The sequence below is a fragment of the Artemia franciscana genome, chromosome 1 (genome assembly GCF_032884065.1).
Source record: "Artemia franciscana chromosome 1, ASM3288406v1, whole genome shotgun sequence".
Taxonomy (NCBI): Eukaryota; Metazoa; Arthropoda; class Branchiopoda; order Anostraca; family Artemiidae; genus Artemia; species Artemia franciscana.
The window spans coordinates 48,054,803-48,080,264 of NC_088863.1; the positions used below are offsets into that span (position 1 = coordinate 48,054,803).

A 25,462-nucleotide genomic window follows, 5' to 3' on the forward strand; every position below is an offset into this window, starting at 1 on the left:
ACTGCACCTTTAAACTATCGAAATGAAATGGCTACTTCAAAATTTCTGATCGGATGACTTGGGGGTGTAAAGGGGCCGGCTAACGAAAAAGGTTATGGATGAGAGCTAGTCCCCTTTCAATCACTTGCGATTCATAATAAGGGCGCTATGACTTCCATTAGACAATTAAGAGGTCCCCCTTCAAAGATTCCTTGACGGTCCCTTCCATGCGAAGTGACTGGGGTGAAAAAAAAGTAAATAAATAACAGATTGTGGGTATATATGGATGGCTCTTTGCTGAGGCAACACTGATCCGATCTCTGTTTCGGATTGTTCGGCTGCGTGGTATGTTTGATTTTTCGTCTCAAAATTAAGGTATATTTGGCTCAGCAGAACAGGTACATCTTGTTTGAAGCATTTCATAAGGCTTACAAATTGTAAATACGCATTATTTTGTGGTGAAAGTTTTTATTTGCCTCTACAATAATCATACTAATTAATCAGCTATATAATAATTCGATCTATATCATTGCATTTCCATCATTTTTTATGTCGTGAACCTCCATCCAAAATTATTGACTAATAACCTCTCGACCTCTTATATAAACTAATAATTGAGCAAATTGTCTATTTTGTCAGAAAATCTTAATTTTCCATTAATTATTATTGACTAATATTAGCTTCTTCATACTTTTTAATTTTTATTTAGGATTCGAATTTAGTTTCGATTGATATGTATTAATTAATAAGTAAAAAGTCCATGGTACATAAGAGTTAATTATTTTCTTTGACTAATTGTGACCTTTTATTCATGGGATGACGAACCCCAACGACCACGACCTGAAGTTTTAGAGACAATGGTCTATGTACTCTGGAGTTCCAAATTGAAAAATTTGTCCAGGTTTTTTTAAAATATGAAAAAAGTTAGTTTCAATAAATACCTGCTGCACAGTTTTATTGTTATTTTAAATCAGACAAGTGAAGATATTCCCCATGTTAAACCCCAAAGGTGATGTGTTGCACTTTTTGTCAAACTGATATTTACAACCCATCCTGTTAACTTAACACATGCGATCATATAAGTAAGTCTACTCTCCTGGATATTCCGTGGTTCTCCAGATTAATTAAAAAGGAATTCTCTAAAAAAAAGTTTTTCAAGCAAAAGTAAAAAATCATATTAAACATATGACCAGCAGAAATAAATTCCTCTGATAATTCAAACTGAAAACGACCAGAAGTTACTACAAAAAAAAAAAAAAATTGAAACCTAAATTGAACAGAAATCAAAATAAACAGTCAAAGTAAGCACAGAGGTAATGGTACTAATATGGATGAATAAACAAATCTTCAAACGAGCAAAGGTTAAATTGAATATTTAAGGCAAACTTGAAACAACACAAAATTACTACAAACAGGAGGGTGGCTACTGCCCTTTTCCTTACCGTAAAAGTATAAAACTTGTTGTCATTTGCATTTTTTTTGAAAACTATGCTTTTTGAAAACTATGCTTTTATTTTTCAAAACAACGAAGACAAGTAAATAGAAATTCTTAGTAATCGAGATGTATGGAAAGAACGAATGAAAATAAATCGAATATTTCATATATAATAAAACAAAATTCTATTAATTATATTATATTATATTAATATATAACAAAATTCCTATCTCAAAATTTTAATTGGATGTGTTTGGGGGGAAAGGACGTGGGAGGAGAGGGCTGGGTGCCTTCTTATCACTTTTGATTCTCAAAGAGGGCACTATAACTTTCAATTTCCAATCGAATGAGCTCCTTCGAAGTTTATACGATCCCCTCTTCCAGATGAGGTGCCTCTGGTGAAAAAAAAGCCATCAACAAATAATAGATTCATTAATAGTAAACATTCTTGCAAAATTTACACTGTGTAACATATCACCTTTTTGATTAACAAAGATGGCAGTGCTTTCCATGTGTATCTCGTTTAAATCAGAGTCATATGGCGATTCTTTTGGATTCATAAATTTGTTTAAAAACGTATTATTGAATTTTCGGTTACTATGAGTTGTGAATGGCTCTTTACTATGTCGCAGCTTTTAATGCAAACATGATGTAATATTCAGATAATGGCTGTTCAAAGAACAATTTTTCTGGTTATTATTGTCAATACTTTTGCTCGTACAAATATTTTTACGGAAGAACTTTCATATAGAAATTTTCCAACGTCAAGAACTAAGATAAGAATCAAGCAATGGTACAATCGTAGCAAATTAAAAAGAAAAAGAATAAGAAAAAGTAAAAAAGTGTATTAATTTAGATCTGAAATATTTAGTCACCTAAGACTTTTCTTTTGTATATTCATTCTTATTTTTGTGTCTGTTGCGATTGTGCCTTTACTTCATTGGCTTTTATTGTTTTTATTTCAAATTTTGCACTGCAATTTGGTCTTCTTTCCGTGTCAGGGACGGACCGTGAATATCGGTCCAAATTATCTGCTGTTCGCTTTGTTTTTTGTGATCTTCACCCGCTTAGGTAGTTTAACATTTTTAAAATAAAAATTAAAATATCTGAGCTTTGTTGCCTCTTTCTCTTATTACCTTTTTGTTTGCACGCTTTTTCTTACCTAGAGGCACCTGCTTCATGCAGCGCAGACGAGTTTCGTTGTTCCGATCCAATGAAATGTATTCCTGTAGGATGGCGATGTGATGGCGCAAAGGATTGTGTTGATGGCTCTGACGAGGAAAACTGCAGTAAGCGCTACGATTGTTTCAGTTTGCCTTATATCTTTTTTTGCTTGGTATGCTGCCGAATTGATATATACATTTTGTTGTTACTTATTGTGCATGTGCAATTTCGTTTGCTGCCTCTCGTCTGTTCCTATATTATTGAGGTCACCGGATCAGTATGTGTGCGATTGCGTCGATAGGATTTTCTTGTAAAGAAATGTCTGAAACTACTTCACTGGGAAATTTTTGAGGAAAATACGTAAATACAAGGTATTTAAATCATTGAGTTTGCTAATTTCGTATCAGTTGATTCACCAAGGATCATGATGTTACTTAGACTTTCAAACAGTTTGTGATAACGAACTGTAAGTGTGGAGCGACTCGGTCCAATAACAACCTAAGCTCCAAAAAAAGGAATTTTTAAAACAAATAATACATCCAAGAGTTTGTCTTTTTCTGCTGATTCCAAACAAATAAAATTCGTAAAGTTTAATTTTATCCATTAAAAGCTACGAGCCTGATAAAATTTCTCTGGTTTTCAGAAAAGGAGGGAGGGAATCGCCCAAAAAGTAAGAAGATCTTGATAAAACCCACACCATCAGATTTAACGTATCGGGGAACTCAATTGTACAGGTTTCAAGCTCCTATCTAAAAAAATGTAAAATTTTGAATATCTGTTTTGTTGAACACAGTTGAAAGGCCCAATAAACTATGCTCCTAGGAATGTCGTAACCCCCCCCCCCATTGCCTCTTGGGAAAGGGCTGTAAGTTATGAAATTTGTCCATTGTTTACTTATAATATTTGTTATTGAGAAATATATAGACATTCGTTGGGCTCGGGAATTTTCTGCCGGGGGACTATCCATGATGGGGAGAAGGTGGGGAGGAAATTTCTGAGGGAAATTTTCAAGGAGAAATTATACACGGGGGATTTGCCAGAATTCATACATGGGATTCTTTTTATTGGTCTTACTTTCTCTTTGGTGGCTTAATTTTACATGTGGAGATGTTTCGGAGGAATTGTCGGAGAATTTTTGGCAGAGACGGAATTGCTTGGGGACATTATTGCGCGGGGGGATTTTTACGGGATAAGTTATCCATGGGCAAATTTTGCGGGGGATGCTTTCATGGGAGGGGGACTTTCGGCATGGTTTGAAAAACGGTCAGATATGAAATAAAAAGAAAAGTTACTTATAAATAAAAGTAAGAAGTAATATTAAAAGTTAGAACAAATAGAAATAATTCTTTATATGAGGGGGTAGCTCACTCCTCTATCCCTCACTCTTTACGCTAAAGTTTGACTTTTTGCCACAATTCTTTCAGAAAGATTAAATAAAAAAACTAGTTTTTCTAACTGAAAGTAAGGAGCGACATTAAAACTTAAAACGAACAGAAATTACTCCGTATATGAAATGGGTTGTCCCCTCCATAATCCCTCGCTCTTTATGCTAAAGTTTTTAATTGTTTTAAAAAGTAGAATCGTGGCAAATACTCAAACTTTTGCGTAAAGAGTGAGGGATTACGGAGGGGACAACCCATTTCATATACGGAGTAATTTCTGTTCGTTTTAAGTTTAAATATGGCTCCTTACTTTCAGTTAAAAAAACTAGTTTTTTTTTATTTAATTTCTGAACGTTTTGAATTAATGTATGTTTGATTTTGGCTCTCCGTACATAAACTATTAAAATGAAATTTGTATATTAATTCTTTTTTTTTTTGGCTAAATGGCTTTCTCTTAGTTTTGATCAGACGATCTTGAGAAATCAGGGGTGGGGAAGGAGGCCTAGTTGCCCTCCAATTTTTCGGTTACTTAAAAAGGCAACTAGAACTTTTAATTTTTAACTTTTAATACGTAACTTAAGAATTAACTTATGTAACAAACGTAAGTTTGCTACGTAATCAAAAATATTTTTGATTATATATATGAGGGGGTTTGTCCCCTCGTTAATAACTCGGCTCTTCACACTAAATCTTAACAATTGTTTGACTCCTTCTCTTAACTCTACTTTTTAAAACAGTAAAAACCTTTAACGTAAAGAGCGGGGCGTTGATGAGGAAGCAGCCACTTTCACATACTAAGTAATTTCTGTTCGTTTTAAGTTTTAATGTCACTCCTTACTTTCCATTTAAAAAATTTGTTTTTTTAAATTTAATTTCTGAAGGTTTTTGAATCAATGCATGTTTTGATTTTGGCCTCCTCATATACGGAATAATTTCTTTTCGTTTTAAGTTTTGATGTTGTTCCTTGTTTTCCGTTGATAATTGTTTTCATCAAACAGTTCGTGGTAACGAACTGTAGTAAGGAGCGACCCGGCTCAATAGTAAACGAAACTCTAAAAAACTGAATTTTGATGCTAAAATATACATCAAAAGAATCAGATTTTCATGCTGATTTTAAATATATAAGTTTCATCAAAATTCGTCTTTGTCATCAAAAGTTACGAGCCTGAGAAAATTTGCCTTATTTTGGAATATAGGGGGGAACACCCCCTAAAAGTCATAGAATCTTAACGAAAATCATACCATCGCATTCGGCGTATCAGAGAACCGTGTATCAAAAATTTCAAGCTCCTACAAAAATGTGGAATTTCGTATTTTTTGCCAGAAGACAAATCACGGGTGCGTGTTTATTTGTTTGTTTGTATGTTGGGGGAACTTTCCATCGAGGAATTTGTCATGGGGGAAGAAAATTTCCATGAAGGGAGCGCAGGATTTTCTAGCATTATTTAAAAAAAAACAATGAAAAAATAAATATGAAAAGTTTTTTCAACTGGAAGTAAGGAGCAGTATTAAAACTTAAAACGAACAGAAATTATTACGCAAATGAGGGGCTCACCTCCTCCTAATACCTCGCTCTTTACGCTAAAGTATTTTTAGTGATTTCAACTATTTATTCTACGGCTTTTGTGATTCAGGGGTCATTCTTAATGAATTGGGACAAAATTTAATCTTTAGTGCAAAGAGCGAGGTAGTGACGAGGGGATGAACCCCTCATATATGTAATAAAAACATGAGATTACAAAAGTTCATTACGTAAGCTAATTTATAAATTACGTTTATCTTTTACTAATAAAAACATTCGTAAAAAATTAAAAGTTCTAGTTGCCTTTTTAACTAACCAAAAAATCGCAGGGCAACTAGGCTGCCTCCACCGTTCCTTTTTTTCTCAAAATCATTCGATCAAAACTATCACAAAGCCATTTAGCCAAAAAAAAAAAAAAATAAATAATAAACTTGCAAATTTCGTGTTAATTATTCCTCTGCGGAGAGCCAAAATCAAAACATGCATTGATTCAAAAACGTTCAGAAATTAAATAATTTTTTTTTTTTTAGCTGAAAGTAACGAGCGACATTAAAACTTAAAACGAACAGAAATTACTTCGTATATGAAAGAGGCTGCTTCCTCATCAACGCCCCGCTCTTTACGCTAAAGTTTTTCACTGTTTTAAAAAGCAGAGTTGAGAGAAAGAGTCAAACTTTAGCGTAAAGAGCTGGGCGTTGATGAGGACGCAGCCCCTTTCATATACGAAGTAATTTCTGTTCGTTTTAAGTTTTAATGTCGCACCTTACTTTCAGCTAAAAAAAACTTGTTTTTTTTTATTTAATTGCTTAAAAAACGACTTAAATTTGCTTACAGAGATTGGGGATCTCCTATTTTTCAGGTTTCAAAGCATTTTTCAATGCACGTATCAATAATAATAATAATAATAAAAGCGAAAAGCCTAAAAATGTAAATTAGTAAATCAATAAAGTTCGATCTGCTATCGAATGATTTTAAAATCTGTTACATACCTTGTAACATTAAAACAATAGGAATGCAGAAGAATAAGTATTTACTCTGACGCAAATCTGAAAGAATGGTAGTGTAACTTTTGTATGGTACCTTAAATACCATCACCGCTATTGATAGACTCTAACTTGTAAACTCTTACTTCTTTCTGTATTCATATATTATTATAATTATTAGGTGATCAACGAAGATTTTTCTTGGCAGTTGAAAAATGTGAAAGCCGAACTTTCAAGTTATAGCCATAATTATATTTAAAAAAGAAATAAATAATAATTGAGAAAAGTGGGAACTTCAGATTATTGTGAAAACCACATAAGATGCAGGTACGGATTCGGCAAATTGATTGAACATATTTTGTTTAGAGTGGCTGGGCTATTCTTGTGTATTATAAAGGTTTTTGAACCAACCCTACCAAGCTGCGTGCTCATGCAAAAAAGGAATGTTTTACCTTATGAGCCAAATTTTGTATGCTTTGTGGTGCGACTCCGTTTTCAATGACCTTCACCCGATTACTTGCGATATTCTAAATCAGTCGATAAAAATCGCACCCTTATATATATATATATATATATATATATATATATATATATATATATATATATATATATATATATATATATATATATATATATATATATATATATATATATATATATATATATATATATATATATATATATATATATATATATATATATATATATATATATATATATATATATATATATGTATATATGTTTTTTTTCCTTTTTTGCCATTTGTGTTCAAAGGTCTCAGACTGTGCTATGTCAACATTTTTTCTCTTTGGTGCATCCTTAATGTGTGTGCTGTTTCATCTTAGATAAAGAGACAAAACAAAAAGAAAAAAATGTAGCTGTGGGAGCCTTTGGAAAATTGTTTATATTTTGAATCCTTTATATGAGTGGCTTTTTCTTCTGAATCCGTTTTGAAACATACAAGATTTAAAAAGAATTGCTGTACTAACATGGTTGCTTCGCTTGCAGCACGGAGTTGTAACGAAGACGAGTATGCTTGTCCCTCCGAGCCTGGTAACTGCATACCCTCTGCTTGGCTTTGTGATCATTCTATTGATTGTCTTGATGGATCAGACGAAGCAATCTGTAGTGAGTAGACTAACCTTACAATTAAATTAATTTCACTGAATAAGTATTCTGTCCTTTTCGCGTTCTTTTCTTAAATATAACATCTGATGTGCAGTAGGCTAAATCCTGTTTCATAGAGTTAATCCTGCATATTTGGCTCGTCCTGGCGTCCATGGGAAAGCAAAATCCTTGGGATTCTCCCCAGTATCTCTGGATTTTAGTAACTCGCTTGTGGTTCATACCGCGCCAATAGAGTTTGCAGGCTCATAAAGCTTTCCATAAATTGTACGCAATAATTTTGTGACCGCAAAAGCAAGAGTTTTTGCACAGGTCATTGACTTTACGCACTGTATGAAAACTTTCTGTAGCAAACATAATGTACTAGCAGATTTTCTATTATTTTCTAAGATTTTGTTCTAGCTGCATAAATAACAATGATTGGTGAAGAAAGGACATAGGTAAAAGAAACCGTGTACAACCGATGATAGAACTTATGATTATGATTATTAAGATTATGATAGAACTTTTTTCGTTCTTTCCAGTCTTCCCATACCTGAAATGACACCCAGAGTGCGCTTTTTGGGTGTGTGATGACACTTTATGATGTTGTTATCAAGTCGCATTCATAAATATAGATTACTAGCTGTTGGGGTGGCGCTTTGCGCCACCCCAACACCTAGTTGGCGGGGGCGCTTTGCGCCCCCCAAGCCCCCCCCGCGCGCGTAAGTCGTTACGCGCCATGTTAGTTACGCGCCATTGTAGTTGTGTCCCTGTGTCCCACCTGTGAATATAGATAGATTTATATATGTGTTTCAAACTACGTAAAAATTGCGAATATACAACATTCTTGGCTTTCCCACTACTGGGAGCTTTCCGTTTCCAATTGCCAGCAATTTTTTGTTTGTAGTTTTTTTGTAGTTTTTACCTTTTTTAGTTTTTTTCTTCTTTTGTATTAATGCTAAAGCCAAGGTTCAAACCTGGAGCCTGTCGGACCTAGAACCTGAAACATAACGCTTTACCAACTCAGCTACTTCGGCTTGAATACATTCGTTTTGAGCAGCTTCCTCGGGTGTTGCCATTGTAGGTTCTTCAGTCATTTTACAATTAGAAACTTCTGCGTTATATAAATAGATTGTCAGGTTTACCGACTCTTGAACATGCAACATATAATTGTCCATGGGAAAAACAATCTGTATTCAGATCTATGCCTCATTATTCTACTGATTGCCATTGAGCTTTGTTGATGGTGATTGCTAATCGAACATTCCCTGTGTCTCCGTCGTCATTTATATATCCCCCTGTGCCCCCCGGCGTCCCCGCTGTAGTTGTGTCCCTGTGTCCCTGTCGTCATTTATATTCCCTGTGTCCCGGTCGTCATTTTTGTCCCGGTCGTCATTTGTGTTCCGGTGTCCCGGTCTGTAATTTCTCTTTGAGTGTCCCGGTCGTCATTTATGTTCCCTGTGTCCCGGTCGTCATTTGTGTCCCGGTGCTTTGTTGATGGTGATTGCTAATCGAACATTCCTTGTGTCCCGGTCGCTTTCTCTTTGAGTGTCCCGGTCGTCATTTATATTCCCTATGTCCCGGTGTCCCGGTCGTCATTTGTGTCCCGATGTCCCGGTCTATAATTTCGTCAGTCGACAAACATGACGTCAGTCGACACACAAACATGACGTCACTCGACAGACATAACACACAGACAACTTGTATTTATATATATAATATTTTATATATATAGATATCTAACATTGGCTTAAACAACTCTATGATTTTTCAAAGTCCCACTAGCGACGAAGAAAAAGAAAGCAGAAAAATAAACGAGGACAAAACAGTGCTGCTCATGCAAAAAAAAAAAAAAAATATTTCCTTGTTGTTTAAGGTGCGGGACTGTAAGTTTGCTAAACAGGGTTTTTGACAATGGCAATTCCAATGGTGTTTTTGTTTCTATCTGACGCCATTCTTGAGGGTTTCAGGCTTTTCTTTTTCAAGTTTCCTGTAAGTTTGCTTTCCGAACAATATTTTACTATTAAGACTAATCGAAATAATAATTACCATTCCTGAATAAGCTGTAACATTCTATATTTTCTCACTACATATTTTAAACGCATTTTTAAACGTTTTGGTTTTGGTATGATCTTTACTAGGTTGCAGCTATTCATCTACTGTAATCAGGATTTAATTCGTCTTAAGCTGGCATAGTTTTCTTACAGGTTGATTTTGTTTGTAAAGTTGTTTTTTTTTTCAGCTGAAGAACTAAAATATTAGATTACAGCTTAAATTTTAGGCAATTATTTTGGAATATGACACTTAATTTTGTTTTTTTCCTTTTAAGAAATGTTAGTGATACTTTCGTGGAAAAAAATTTACAATATAAGCAGTTCACAACTGTTTATTTTTCACTCATGATTTCTCTAAACTTTGAATATGTATATATCTCGGTTTCATTTTTTGTGGGACAATATCCAAAAATTTTCCCGATGGCTGAAGAAAGCTCAATTTAACTAATTTCCCACTTTTAGCATTTTACGAATTTCTTGATCTTTAATTTGGAAGATATCCTTCTAACTCCTCTGAGATGACGTTTCTGAAGGGATGCTGGGAGTTAACTTCCTCCATGAGAAATTCCTCTTACCAAATTTTGGTTTATTCCATTTCCCTTGAAATGAACTCCCTTATATGGAACTTGATTTTGCCAACTTTTGGTATCTTTCATTTCCCTTCTAATAAACATTGCTGCTATGTTCACACATTCTTTTCCTTTGTCACAAAGATTTAATTTCCAGAGTAATATTTAATATGATGCATTCAATTTTCCCCTGAAATTTGATGCAACCTGTATGGGATTTAAAATAATAGAATAACTATTTTCTCTCGGAAGGGACCCTTTGATTCTTCGCTTTGAATCAATTTCAAACCATTTGGAAGGAGACTTAATCTAATTTCAAACTGAAACCCTCCAAATGCAAGGAAAATCGAGGCCAATGTTCTACATGAAGAAGAGAAAGAAAACTGTTCCCAAGGCTTGGAAATTACTATTCCCTAATATCGTCTAGTTTCTCCGTCAATCTTCAAACTTAATTGAGTTAAATTTTAAAATAGTTTTTACTTCTTTAGCCGTTGTTTCGTAATTAGAAAGAAAAGCTCTACAGGAAGGTCGCAAATGGCAAATTGAGCTAATTTGATTTTATATTTTTAGAAAGAACGTGTTAAATCATAGGTACACACAGGTTTCTCCTAGAAGGGGTGTAGGGGGAGGTAAAAAGTGTGTTTAATGTGTACTACTTCTGAACTGTTTCCCCTAAAAATTTTTGGTTCGATGCATAAGCATGTGACAATCAATGCAATCATGTTCAACATTCAGTACTGGCCAATGTGCAGAAATCAAAATTTTCTCGAGTTTTTGAACATGTTACCGCTTACATTTTTCTAAATCACGATTTTTCTTGCAGATGGCACATGTACAACCGATGAGTTCACTTGTAAAAATGGAAGGTGTATTCAAAAACATTGGGTATGCGATAGAGAAGATGATTGTGGAGATGGATCAGATGAAGGTATAGCCTTTAATAACAAACAATATTTCTACTCTCTTTAAGCGACCAATAATTGTGATTTATGTATCTATATATGTAAAAATAAGTTGTCTGTCCGTTACGCCAGATTATATCTTATCTATATATAAAAATGAAACTAAACTGAAAAGCAAACTGAAACTAAAAATGTAGAAACTGGGAATTGCATAAATATTTCTATATATTTTGACAATAGATTAAAGTAATTCGAAAACCTTATAACAGATATTTATAATCCTGAGGTTTATTATAAATTGTTGAGTGTTAGCATGCTTGGCACGTAAAATTTTTTCTAACAGTCAATCAAGGAGGCACACTCGTGCCTCTATAAAGAGGCGACACACGACAATGTTAAGCGATCTTCGATTCCAGTGGTCGCAGAGGGATGGGGAGGGGTGCATTTCATCCCCCTCCAACTTTTCCTTCATGGGGAAAATCTGGCCGAAAGTTTCGACCCGTCAACCCCAGCCCCCTTTAACGTTGTCCGATTGGCTGAAATTCACAAGTTAAGGTCCCCAAGGGCCCAGGAGCTTATCCGCGAAATTTCAGCTCGATCCGATAACTCCTTCCCTGTTTTCCAGAAACCACGCATAGGCACTTAAATTTCATTTTCTTTTTTTTCCTCGACGCCTACAGGTCACAGCCGACATCGGATCTGGGTGTACGAGGACTCATTCGATGCGGAATTCTCCGAGTAATTTTCCTGGAAAGTTTCGTAGGAAAATCTTAACCCCCCGAAAGTTTCGACCCCCCAACCCCACCCCCTTTTAACGTTGTCCGATCGGGCTGAAATTCACAAGTTAAGGTCCCCTACGGCCCAGGAGCTTATCCGCGAAATTTCAGCTCGATCCGATAGCTCCTTCCCTGTTTTCCAGAAACCACGCTTTAGCTACTTAATTAACGCATATCTCTCCATAAGAGCCCATGTTAATTTGAAATTTTAAAAGTTATTGAGAAGTTATATTTACACACATGCAAGTGATTAGCTCAGTCGGTAGAGCATGGGACTTTTAATCCTCTGGTCAAGGGCTCAAGTCCCTGACGGGCGGTTTTTTTCACAACATCAAAATAAAAGTGTATAATTTTGATAACACCTGGACAGCTTATCAATTGAGAGATAACAGAATATTAGCTTCTTATGAGCAAAAGAAACATTTCGGTCATTCTATCTATTTTTTTTTCTATTTTATACAATGATTTAAAAGCAGGGGGGGCGGCAGCCACCCAAGTTCCTCTCGTAATTCCTGTACGAGGAGTACAGGAATTATTAAATTACATCCACCATGGATTGTAGAAAAACGTACAGAAATAATATGAAAAAAACTTCGTTTTCTTAAAGAGTTAAAGAGGCTGCGTCCCAAAGTCGAACCTTAAAACGTACAGGAATTAGAAGAGGCAGTTGGGGGGCTGCCGCCCCCCAAACCCCCAGCTTTTAAAGACTCTTTTGTACAGGTTTTTTGTTTTTTTGCTAACCCCCCGCTCTTGGCTTCGGAAAGGCCCTCTTTTAATTAACAAAAAATTGAAATGAATGAATAATGGAATAACTTCGAAAAATGTTAAACACAAGAGGACAGGAGAACCATTGCGCCGAAACTAGTAATTAGTAACAATGAAGTCCCCCCACAAAAAAAAACCTGTACAAAAGAGTCTTTAAAAGCTGTGAAATGACTCATTTCTTCATTCCATTGTAATTTTGAGTAGTCTAACCACATTTTCGTTGTGCCATCTTTTCGTTTGCAATTCAATATAATGCTTGCGTTCTTAGTTCCATGCCTCTTGCTTCAGGTGGTCGGAGTCATTCGTCATCTATATATATAAAAATAAGTTGTCTGTGTGTGTGTGTGTCGAGTGACGTCATGTTTGTGTGTCGACTGACGTCATGTGTGTCGACTGACGAAATTACAGACTGGGACATCGAGAGAGAAATGACAAACGGGACACCGGAACATAGGGAATATAAATGACAACCGGGACTCTCAAAGAGAAAGCGACCGGGGCACAAGAAATGTTCGATTAGCAGTCACCATCAACAAAGCACCGGGACACAGGGAATATAAATGACGACCAGGACACTCAAAGAGAAATTAGAGACCGGGACACCGGAACACAAATGACGACCGGGACAAAAATGAAGACCGGGACACCGGGAATATAAATGACGACCGCGACAATCAAAGAGAAATTACACACTGGGACACCAGGACACAAATGACGACCGGGACACAGGGAAACAACGACAGCGGGGACGCCGGGAGGCACAGGGGGATATATAAATGATGACGGGGACACAGGGAATGTTCGATAAGCAATCACCATCAACAAAGCTCAAGGGCAATCATTAGAATAATGAGGTATAGATCTGAATACAGATTGTTTTTCCCATGGACAATTATATGTTGCATGTTCAAGAGTCGGTAAACCTGACAATCTATTTATATGCAGAGACAATGGGACAGCCAAGAATGTTGTATCTTCGCAAGTTTTACGTAGTTAAAAATATATATATATATCTATATATTCACAGGTGGGACACAGGGACACAACTACAATGGCGCGTAACTAATATGGGGCGTAACGACTTACGCGCGGGGGGGGGGGGGGCTTGGGGGATGGTGGTTGCGAAGCGCCCCGGACAGCTAGTCTTGTATAAATTCGCTTGTGTCATAGATGCCAAAACGCAACTATCACCCCCAGGAAAAATAATGTAAGTCGCTCTTTAAATGTATATGAATGTGAGTTCATTCACATGAAAAATGTGTTTCCATAATTTATGGTCTAAAGAAGTTTTCCTAAGTCAGGGCCTATTTACATTATTTTTTCCAGGCCAGAAAATCTCACTTTACCAATTTTCAAAATAAAATTATTGAACTGTTTTCAAGGAAAAATATATTTTTACAGCAACTACCCCATAAATGATTGTTATAGTTGGAAATATTATGTTGAAGGCGATGAAAGTGAGGCGCAAAGGTCGCAAACAGAAGCACTTACTGTTTAGTTTTGATTTTAATAAGTTTGTAGTTAGATGTATGTAATCACGACCTTTGTATATGACCCTAGGGTTTCCCAACACCTAGTTGGTGGGGGCGCTTCGCGCCCCTTCCCCCCAAACCCCCCCCCGCGCGCGTAAGTCATTACGCGCCATATTAGTTACGCGCCATTGTAGTTGTGTCTCTGTGTACCACCTATGAATATAGATAGATTTATATATGTGTTTTGAACTACGTAAAACTTGCGAATATACAACATTCTTGGCTTTCCCATTGTCTGTGCATATACAAAGCCTTATGTACTAATAACGACGTCATATGCAAACGCTCTTTTTACAAACAAACAAACATGCATACACCCAACTCGTTTTTATATCGATAGATAGATAGATATACATAATACAAATTAACTGCGTAAAACTTGCGAATAAACAACATTCTTCGCTGTCCAATTGTCGCTGCATATAAATAGATTGTCAGGTTTACCGACCCTCGAACATGCAACGTACAATTGTCCATGGGAAAAACAATCAGTATTAAGATCAATACCACATTTTTCTAATGATTGACCTTGAGCTTTGTTGATGGTGATTGCAAATGCTAATCGAATTGGGAATTGCAATCTTTTAAATTGAAAAGGCAGATCCGTTGGAATCATGGGAATGCGAGGAATAAGAACAGCCTCACCCTCAAAAGGCCCTGTCAAGATTGTGGCCTTTATTACGTTTTCCATTGTTTTTTTACGGCAAGTCGCGTACCATTGCAAAGCTTTGGTGGGTTGATATTTCTTAATAGTATTATTGGTACGCCTATTTTTAGTTGTAGCACGTGTGGTGGAAACCCTGAAAGATCCACGGAATTTAAAAATTCAGATGGATAGTTAACCGCCTCATTTGGTTCCAAAACTGTGTCGACTGACTTGTAAAGAACTGCCTGGTCTCGAATCTTGGTCAAAACAATATTGTTGATTTCGTGGACGTCTATATTTTTGGGTGCAAGAATCGCTCTTTCACTTAGCCATTTATTATTTTTATAATTGTTTAGAATATTCGGAAATACTTTTTCAATCAATTCATTTTTGGACGTCACTAAATTACAGAATTCAGCAGGTAGTTGCATACATCCTGAAATTGAGTCTACTGGGAGCTTTCCGTTTCCGATTGCCAGTAATTGATCTGAAAATGTTTGACCAGAGTCATCGTTTTGCAATCGGACACGCATATTTGTAGTTAATTTTAATGTTTTTACGTGTGCCCATAAATTAGAATTTTTCAGGCAAGCATTCATTTTGTCTGCAGGGGTTGATCTAGGTATTATAGGTAATGTTTGCCTGAAATCTCCCGCAAGCAATATTAATGTGCTGCCAAAGGGTTTCGAATTCCCTCGCAAATCTTTCAAACATTGATCCAGAGCCTCGAGCGATTTTTTGTGTGCCAGCACTCGTCCCAAATAATAAGTTTGCATTGCTGCAATACTTTACCCATCCCAGATGATTTGGAAATGTTGCACGTGGGAGTTTCTGTGGAATGCAAATTAAGAGGCAATTTCAAAGCAGAATGAGCAGTTCTTCCACCAGGCAGCAACGTTGCGGCTATTCCGGACGACGCAATTGCCAACGCTATATCATTTTTTGATCGAATTGATGCCAGAATCAGTTTTATCACTAACGTTTTACCAGTACCTCCTGGCGCATCCAAAAAGAAAATTTCTCCAACGTTGTTATCGACACAATGCATTATCGTATCATAAATGTCTTTTTGTTCTGACGTTAACTTGGAAATGTTATTTTGTAGATACGACAATAGATCACTCGTACTGTAACTTCGTTCACGATCCAATTCTACACATGTCGAAACAGCAGCGGTACGATTAGGTGAAGGCATTCCCAAATCCTGAAGAGGTTTGTTTGCCATACATACGCACAAATCTTCTATAATAACTAAAGTGTAGTTATAAATTTCTGATGTAAAATCAAAAGTCATATCTGACGTCTCTAACCGTTTTCGATGGAGTATATCTTCGGACATTTTTCATATATATTTTTCCCATAACTCTGTAGGAGCTGATGGAGAGCAAGTTGTTAGTATGATGCCAAACAATGCACGAATTTGGCTTGGAGTTGACGTTTCGCACGCGTCATTGATGCAGTTATCCCAGTGTTGGTCATTCTCCAATAAATTCGGAGCTTGGCATGCACTACGGTAAGTGTCATTTATAGTACCGTTTACAGTTCTCAAATACTCAAAGGACGTCGGACCGGGTACATTCACCAAAAGCAGGCGTAGAAAGAAGCATTCATGTTGATTAGGGTGAACGGTGTAGTCTTCCTATTGTGGTATTTTTGAAGATGGTAGGTTGGCCGTCGACTGACTTACCCTGTTTTCGACGTTCAAATACTTTATTTTTAGTATTCCACGTGTAATACGAAGGCACTTCAGTATACAGCAGTTTTTTTGCAAAAGAATCATTTTTGCATAGCGAAAAGAAAGCGGTTAACTTTGTATCCGGTGGATTCAGGGCTCTTTGTTGCACGTTGGTGTCCGAGAAATAAACACGTTGACCATTCTGTAAATGTACCGCTAAGTGAACAACAGCTGGACTACGTTCATGTATCGGAAATGAAAGAATTCGCCAAACAGCTTCATTACTGCTTATGTATCTTCCAGCCTGATATTGTACGATTTTGTCGATATCTTTGATTTCGGAATGCAAGCCAAAACTGCCATGTCACTGCCTTTGTTGACGTATTTACATATGTATTTGATTGCCTTTACGGAGTTATAGTATTCAACGTTTATGTGTGCATTAAATGTTTTTGATAATAATGGGGAATATGGAACAACCCACTGGTTATCTACTTCGATGGTGGTACCGTTACGCTTCTTTATTATTGCTGTTTTACCGCCATCTTCAGTAGATCTTCTTCTATATTGTGGGTAACCATCATTGCCAGTAATTGTGTTGGATATTAAAAGTCGAGGATATTGCTTTGTGCACCTTCCTTTGGCCATGCATGGTGAATTTTCGTTCAATGCACCGCAAGGTCCATGTATCATATTTTTTACAACAATATCATATAACCCCTTATCGATATTTTCATCAGGTATTTCAGAGGAAATCACATCCTCAATTTCGTTAGACGTAATTTTATTATGTAGCCGGATTAGTATATGTGCCTGTGGCAAACCTCGTTTTTGCCATTCCACTGAGTACAACCAGCGTCGCACTGACCCAAACACTTCAAGTTTTACTATGTAGTTTATCAGTGATTTCAACTTTTGCCGGAAGACACGGGCCGTAATGTCATGTCTATGAACCGCCGATTGCCCTTGAAGTAAAAGCTGCTGTATCTCGTCCAAAGATTGATTACATGTAAATGTAATAAATAAATCTGGACGACCATAGAGACGAACATACGCAATAGCATCTTGAGCATATTCATGCATATGACGGGGACTGCCAGCATATGACGAAGGTAAAATCGTTAATCTTCCAACGTTTGCGGTATTACCGTCATTTACAACTGCATCTCGCAAATGAATGTATTGTTCAGAGCGGAGCTTGGTCTGATTCATGCGGATATATAGCAAACGTTCTGATTCAATTTTTGCATACATATCAACGACATATTGGTGAAACAATTGACGGCATTTTAAAATATAATTCTCTCCATCCTGCCGAATCATTAGTCTATAGGAATAATAATGCATTGCACTGCATTTCTTATTCATTTCTTTGTAAGTGGCTGGATTCATCAATTTAATATTAAAGTGATAGCCGTCGGCTCCATCCCAAAAAATGATAGGATATTGTAGAGCATCGTAGCATCGATGAGTTTCAGCAATTCTTACCAACTGAGCGTTTCACTTATGAAGATAATATCTCGAGGTAAAAACTGATCACCGACCATAACGATTGCCACTTCGTCGATAGTTGGAGCATTGTATCTACGCACATGTTGGCCAGGAGGCGTTTTGTCAGCGGAAATAACAATTTTATGCGTATCAGTAGGCATCAAATCGACGGCTGTTTTGAACAGACACACTAAAATATTACTTTCGTGGAAAAGATGTTGCAATTGGGAAACGATTGTCCTTTCAACGTTGGGAGAAATTTCGCAACGTGCATTCAATTCAGAATTTCTATCACTGATGAAGTACAATTGTAAAAATTTATGATTCTCGCCTGAGAATGGTAGAAGGGACCCTGCTTTATGATAAATTTGCCCTTTTACTTGGAAAGTAGGCATAAATTAATCTGGATTTTCGATTTGGGCACCAAACGACGTCATTTGGAAACATGAGTTATATTTTCTGATCTGTGATAAAAAACGCTTAGATTCTGACGTAGTTCCAGTAAGCAAAGTTTTCAATGGCTCTGGTGGTGCAGCCAATAGAGGAAGTTTAACTTTTCCTGAGGCGCAACACATTCCCATTGTTTCACCATTGAATTTCAAGGCCTTGCAATAGGGAAAAATTTTAGACATAGTCCCGATTTGAACACATCTACTATAATCATCGACTGGGCTGTACCTGAATGCCAGGCGATAATTTTCAGGTTGCTCTTGTGATTCCTATGCACGCTTTCTTTTCTTACTTTCTCTATCAGCCGCAAGCCTGTTTTCTTGCTGTTCTTGTGATTCCTCGGCACGCCTTCTTTTTTTACTTTCTCTTTCAGAAGCAAGTCTGGTTTCGCGTTGCTCTGGTAGTTCCTCGACACGCCTTCGTTGACGTAAATTGCACATTCTTAATCTGGCCCTTTCTCTTTGAACCGCAAGCCTGGTTTTGCTTTTTGGTAACATTCTATCTTTTTCAATGTTTTTCAATTTGTCAGTGTTCATTCTAACATAATATGAAAAAAACTTCGTTTTCTTAAAGAGTTAAAGAGGCTGCGTCCCAAAGTCGAACCTTAAAACGTACAGGAATTAGAAGAGGCAGTTGGGGGGCTGCCGCCCCCCAAACCCACAGCTTTTAAAGACTCTTTTGTACAGGTTTTTTTTGTGGGGGGACTTCATTGTTACTAATTACTAGTTCCGGCGCAATGGTTCTCCTGTCCTCTTGTGTTTAACATTTTTCGAAGTTATTCCATTATTCATTCATTTCAATTTTTTGTTAATTAAAAGAGGGCCTTTCCGAAGCCAAGAGCGGGGGTTTAGCAAAAAAACAAAAAACCTGTACAAAAGAGTCTTTAAAAGCTGGGGGTACAGCCCAGTCGATGATTATAGTAGATGTGTTCAAATCGGGACTATGTCTAAAATTTTTCCCTATTGCAAGGCCTTGAAATTCAATGGTGAAACAATGGGAATGTGTTGCGCCTCAGGAAAAGTTAAACTTCCTCTATTGGCTGCTCCACCAGAGCCATTGAAAACTTTGCTTACTGGAACTACGTCAGAATCTAAGCGTTTTTTTATCACAGATCAGAAAATATAACTCATGTTTCCAAATGACGTCGTTTGGTGCCCAAATCGAAAATCCAGATTAATTTATGCCTACTTTCCAAGTAAAAGGGCAAATTTATCATAAAGCAGGGTCCCTTCTACCATTCTCAGGCGAGAATCATAAATTTTTACAATTGTACTTCATCAGTGATAGAAATTCTGAATTGAATGCACGTTGCGAAATTTCTCCCAACGTTGAAAGGACAATCGTTTCCCAATTGCAACATCTTTTCCACGAAAGTAATATTTTAGTGTGTCTGTTCAAAACAGCCGTCGATTTGATGCCTACTGATACGCATAAAATTGTTATTTCCGCTGACAAAACGCCTCCTGGCCAACATGTGCGTAGATACAATGCTCCAACTATCGACGAAGTGGCAATCGTTATGGTCGGTGATCAGTTTTTACCTCGAGATATTATCTTCATAAGTGAAACGCTCAGTTGGTAAGAATTGCTGAAACTCATCGATGCTACGATGCTCTACAATATCCTATCATTTTTTGGGATGGAGCCGACGGCTATCACTTTAATATTAAATTGATGTATCCAGCCACTTACAAAGAAATGAATAAGAAATGCAGTGCAATGCATTATTATTCCTATAGACTAATGATTCGGCAGGATGGAGAGAATTATATTTTAAAATGCTGTCAATTGTTTCACCAATATGTCGTTGATATATATGCAAAAATTGAATCAGAACGTTTGCTATATATCCGCATGAATCAGACCAAGCTCCGCTCTGAACAATACATTCATTTGCGAGATGCAGTTGTAAATGACGGTAATACCGCAAACGTTGGAAGATTAACGATTTTACCTTCGTCATATGCTGGCAGTCCCCGTCATATGCATGAATATGCTCAAGATGCTATTGCGTATGTTCGTCTCTATGGTCGTCCAGATTTATTTATTACATTTACATGTAATCAATCTTGGGACGAGATACAGCAGCTTTTACTTCAAGGGCAATCGGCGGTTCATAGACATGACATTACGGCCCGTGTCTTCCGGCAAAAGTTGAAATCACTGATAAACTACATAGTAAAACTTGAAGTGTTTGGGTCAGTGCGACGCTGGTTGTACTCAGTGGAATGGCAAAAACGAGGTTTGCCACAGGCACATATACTAATCCGGATACATAATAAAATTACGTCTAACGAAATTGAGGATGTGATTTCCGCTGAAATACCTGATGAAAATATCGATAAGGAGTTATATGATATTTTTGTAAAAAATATGATACATGGACCTTGCGGTGCATTGAACGAAAATTCACCATGCATGGCCAAAGGAAGGTGCACAAAGCAATATCCTCGACTTTTAATATCCAACACAATTACTGGCAATGATGGTTACCCACAATATAGAAGAAGATCTACTGAAGATGGCGGTAAAACAGCAATAATAAAGAAGCGTAACGGTACCACCATCGAAGTAGATAACCAGTGGGTTGTTCCATATTCCCCATTATTATCAAAAACATTTAATGCACACATAAACGTTGAATACTGTAACTCCGTAAAGGCAATCAAATACATATGTAAATACGTCAACAAAGGCAGTGACATGGCAGTTTTGGCTTGCATTCCGAAATCAAAGATATCGACAAAATCGTACAATATCAGGCTGGAAGATACATAAGCAGTAATGAAGCTGTTTGGCGAATTCTTTCATTTCCGATACATGAACGTAGTCCAGCTGTTGTTCACTTAGCGGTACATTTACAGAATGGTCAACGTGTTTATTTCTCGGACACCAACGTGCAACAAAGAGCCCTGAATCCACCGGATACAAAGTTAACCGCTTTCTTTTCGCTCTGCAAAAATGATTCTTTTGCGAAAAACTGCTGTATACTGAAGTGCCTTCGTATTACACGTGGAATACTAAAAATAAAGTATTTGAACGTCGAAAACAGGGTAAGTCAGTCGACGGCCAACCTACCATCTTCAAAAATACCACAATAGGAAGACTCTACACCGTTCACCCCAATCAACATGAATGCTTCTTTCTACGCCTGCTTTTGGTGAATGTACCCGGTCCGACGTCCTTTGAGTATTTGAGAACTGTAAACGGTACTATAAATGACACTTACCGTAGTGCATGCCAAGCTCCGAATTTATTGGAGAATGACCAACACTGGGATAACTGCATCAATGACGCGTGCGAAACGTCAACTCCAAGCCAAATTCGTGCATTGTTTGGCATCATACTAACAACTTGCTCTCCATCAGCTCCTACAGAGTTATGGGAAAAATATATATGAAAAATGTCCGAAGATATACTCCATCGAAAACGGTTAGAGACGTCAGATATGACTTTTGATTTTACATCAGAAATTTATAACTACACTTTAGTTATTATAGAAGATTTGTGCGTATGTATGGCAAACAAACCTCTTCAGGATTTGGGAATGCCTTCACCTAATCGTACCGCTGCTGTTTCGACATGTGTAGAATTGGATCGTGAACGAAGTTACAGTACGAGTGATCTATTGTCGTATCTACAAAATAACATTTCCAAGTTAACGTCAGAACAAAAAGACATTTATGATACGATAATGCATTGTGTCGATAACAACGTTGGAGAAATTTTCTTTTTGGATGCGCCAGGAGGTACTGGTAAAACGTTAGTGATAAAACTGATTCTGGCATCAATTCGATCAAAAAATGATATAGCGTTGGCAATTGCGTCGTCCGGAATAGCCGCAACGTTGCTGCCTGGTGGAAGAACTGCTCATTCTGCTTTGAAATTGCCTCTTAATTTGCATTCCACAGAAACTCCCACGTGCAATATTTCCAAATCATCTGGGATAGGTAAAGTATTGCAGCAATGCAAACTTATTATTTGGGACGAGTGCTGGCACACAAAAAATCGCTCGAGGCTCTGGATCAATGTTTGAAAGATTTGCGAGGGAATTCGAAACCCTTTGGCAGCACATTAATATTGCTTGCGGGAGATTTCAGGCAAACATTACCTATAATACCTAGATCAACCCCTGCAGACAAAATGAATGCTTGCCTGAAAAATTCTAATTTATGGGCACACGTAAAAACATTAAAATTAACTACAAATATGCGTGTCCGATTGCAAAACGATGACTCTGGTCAAACATTTTCAGATCAATTACTGGCAATTGGAAACGGAAAGCTCCCAGTAGACTCAATTTCAGGACGTATGCAACTACCTGCTGAATTCTGTAATTTAGTGACGTCCAAAAATGAATTGATTGAAAAAGTATTTCCGAATATTCTAAACAATTATAAAAATAATAAATGGCTAAGTGAAAGAGCGATTCTTGCACCCAAAATATAGACGTCCACGAAATCAACAATACTGTTTTGACCAAGATTCGAGACCAGGCAGTTCTTTACAAGTCAGTCGACACAGTTTTGGAACCAAATGAGGCGGTTAACTATCCATCTGAATTTTTGAATTCCGTGGATCTTTCAGGGTTTCCACCACACGTGCTACAACTAAAAATAGGCGTACCAATAATACTATTAAGAAATATCAACCCACCAAAGCTTTGCAATGGTACGCGACTTGCCGTAAAAAAACAATGGAAAACGTAATAAAGGCCATAATCTTGACAGGGCCTTTTGAGGGTGAGGCTGTTCTTATTCCTCGCATTCCCATGATTCCAACGGATCTGCCTTTTCAATTTAAAAGATTGCAATTCCCAATTCGATTAGCATTTGCAATCGCCATCAACAAAGCTCAAGGTCAATCATTAGAAAAATGTGGTATTGATCTTAATACTGATTGTTTTTCCCATGGACAATTGTACGTTGCATGTTCGAGGGTCGGTAAACCTGACAATCTATTTATATGCAGCGACAATTGGACAGCGAAGAATGTTGTTTATTCGCAAGTTTTATGCAGTTAATTTGTATTATATATATCTATCTATCTATCGATATAAAAACGAGTTGTGTGTATGCATGTTTGTTTGTTTGTAAAAAGAGCGTTTGCATATGACGTCGTTATTAGTACATAAGGCTTTGTATATGCACAGACAATGGGAAAGCCAAGAATGTTGTATATTCGCAAGTTTTACGTAGTTCAAAACACATATATAAATCTATCTATATTCATAGGTGGTACACAGAGACACAACTACAATGGCGCGTAACTAATATGGCGCGTAACTAATATGGCGCGTTATGACTTACGCGCGCGGGGGGGGGGCTTGGGGGGAAGGGGCGCGAAGCGCCCCCACCAACTAGGTGTTGGGAAACCCTAGGGTCATATACAAAAGTCGTGATTACATACATCTAACTACAAACTTATTAAAATCAAAACTAAACAGTAAGTGCTTCTGTTTGCGACCTTTGCGCCTCACTTTCATCGCCTTCAACATAATATTTCCAACTATAACAATCATTTATGGGGTAGTTGCTGTAAAAATATATTTTTCCTTGAAAACAGTTCAATAATTTTATTTTGAAAATTGGTAAAGTGAGATTTTCTGGCCTGGAAAAAATAATGTAAATAGGCCCTGACTTAGGAAAACTTCTTTAGACCATAAATTATGGAAACACATTTTTCATGTGAATGAACTCACATTCATATACATTTAAAGAGCGACTTACATTATTTTTCCTGGGGGTGATAGTTGCGTTTTGGCATCTATGACACAAGCGAAATTATACAAGACTAGCTGTCCGGGGCGCTTCGCAACCACCACCCCCCAAGCCCCCCCCCCCCCGCGCGTAAGTCGTTACGCCCCATATTAGTTACGCGCCATTGTAGTTGTGTCCCTGTGTCCCACCTGTGAATATAGATAGATATATATATATATATATTTTTAACTACGTAAAACTTGCGAATATACAACATTCTTGGCTGTCCCATTGTCTCTGCATATAAATAGATTGTCAGGTTTACCGACTCTTGAACATGCAACATATAATTGTCCATGGGAAAAACAATCTGTATTCAGATCTATACCTCATTATTCTAATGATTGCCCTTGAGCTTTGTTGATGGTGATTGCTTATCGAACATTCCCTGTGTCCCCGTCATCATTTATATATCCCCCTGTGCCCCCCGGCGTCCCCGCTGTCGTTGTTTCCCTGTGTCCCGGTCGTCATTTGTGTCCTGGTGTCCCAGTGTGTAATTTCTCTTTGATTGTCGCGGTCGTCATTTATATTCCCGGTGTCCCGGTCGTCATTTTTGTCCCGGTCGTCATTTGTGTTCCGGTGTCCCGGTCTCTAATTTCTCTTTGAGTGTCCTGGTCGTCATTTATATTCCCTGTGTCCCGGTGCTTTGTTGATGGTGATTGCTAATCGAACATTTCTTGTGCCCCGGTCGCTTTCTCTTTGAGTGTCCCGGTTGTCATTTATATTCCCTATGTTCCGGTGTCCCGCTTGTCATTTCTCTCTCGATGTCCCAGTCTGTAATTTCGTCAGTCGACACACATGACGTCAGTCGACACACAAACATGACGTCACTCGACATACACACACACAGACAACTTATTTTTATATATATAGATGACGAATGACTCCGACCACCTGAAGCAAGAGGCATGGAACTAAGAACGCAAGCATTATATTGAATTGCAAACGAAAAGATGGCACAACGAAAATGTGGTTAGACTACTCAAAATTACAATGGAATGAAGAAATGAGTCATTTTAGCGCCGCTAAAAAAGAATCAAGTGACACTAATGTTTTTTTTTTTATTGTTTTCAACTATCGATTGCCTCTCAAGAAAGTATAACTTGTATAAGAATTATGTGTCTGTAAAGGACGCCACAGTCTCCTATTTCAGTCAAAATTGTTGCCTTGCCTCCGTATGACTTAAAATTAAAGAATCAAACAATAGTTAAGTGTGATGCATGCTAAATTATAGAAGATGATGAATGGCTCCAAACAGCTAAAGCAAAAGG

The 25,462-nt window shown here is 37.2% G+C and overlaps 1 protein-coding gene across 8 annotated transcripts in view; it reads left to right on the forward strand.

The window, feature by feature from the left end:
- LOC136030846 (very low-density lipoprotein receptor-like) overlaps nucleotides 1-25,462 on the forward strand; it is a gene marked incomplete at its 3' end in the record, with an annotated part of 166,904 nt that overhangs the window by 38,283 nt on the left and 103,159 nt on the right. For 2 of the 8 annotated variants that reach the window (XM_065709901.1, XM_065709892.1), the window contains 3 exon segments: nucleotides 2,581-2,703; nucleotides 7,474-7,593; nucleotides 11,019-11,123. In XM_065709901.1, coding sequence (XP_065565973.1) covers nucleotides 2,581-2,703; nucleotides 7,474-7,593; nucleotides 11,019-11,123 — 348 coding nt within the window. 8 annotated transcript variants of the gene reach the window in all.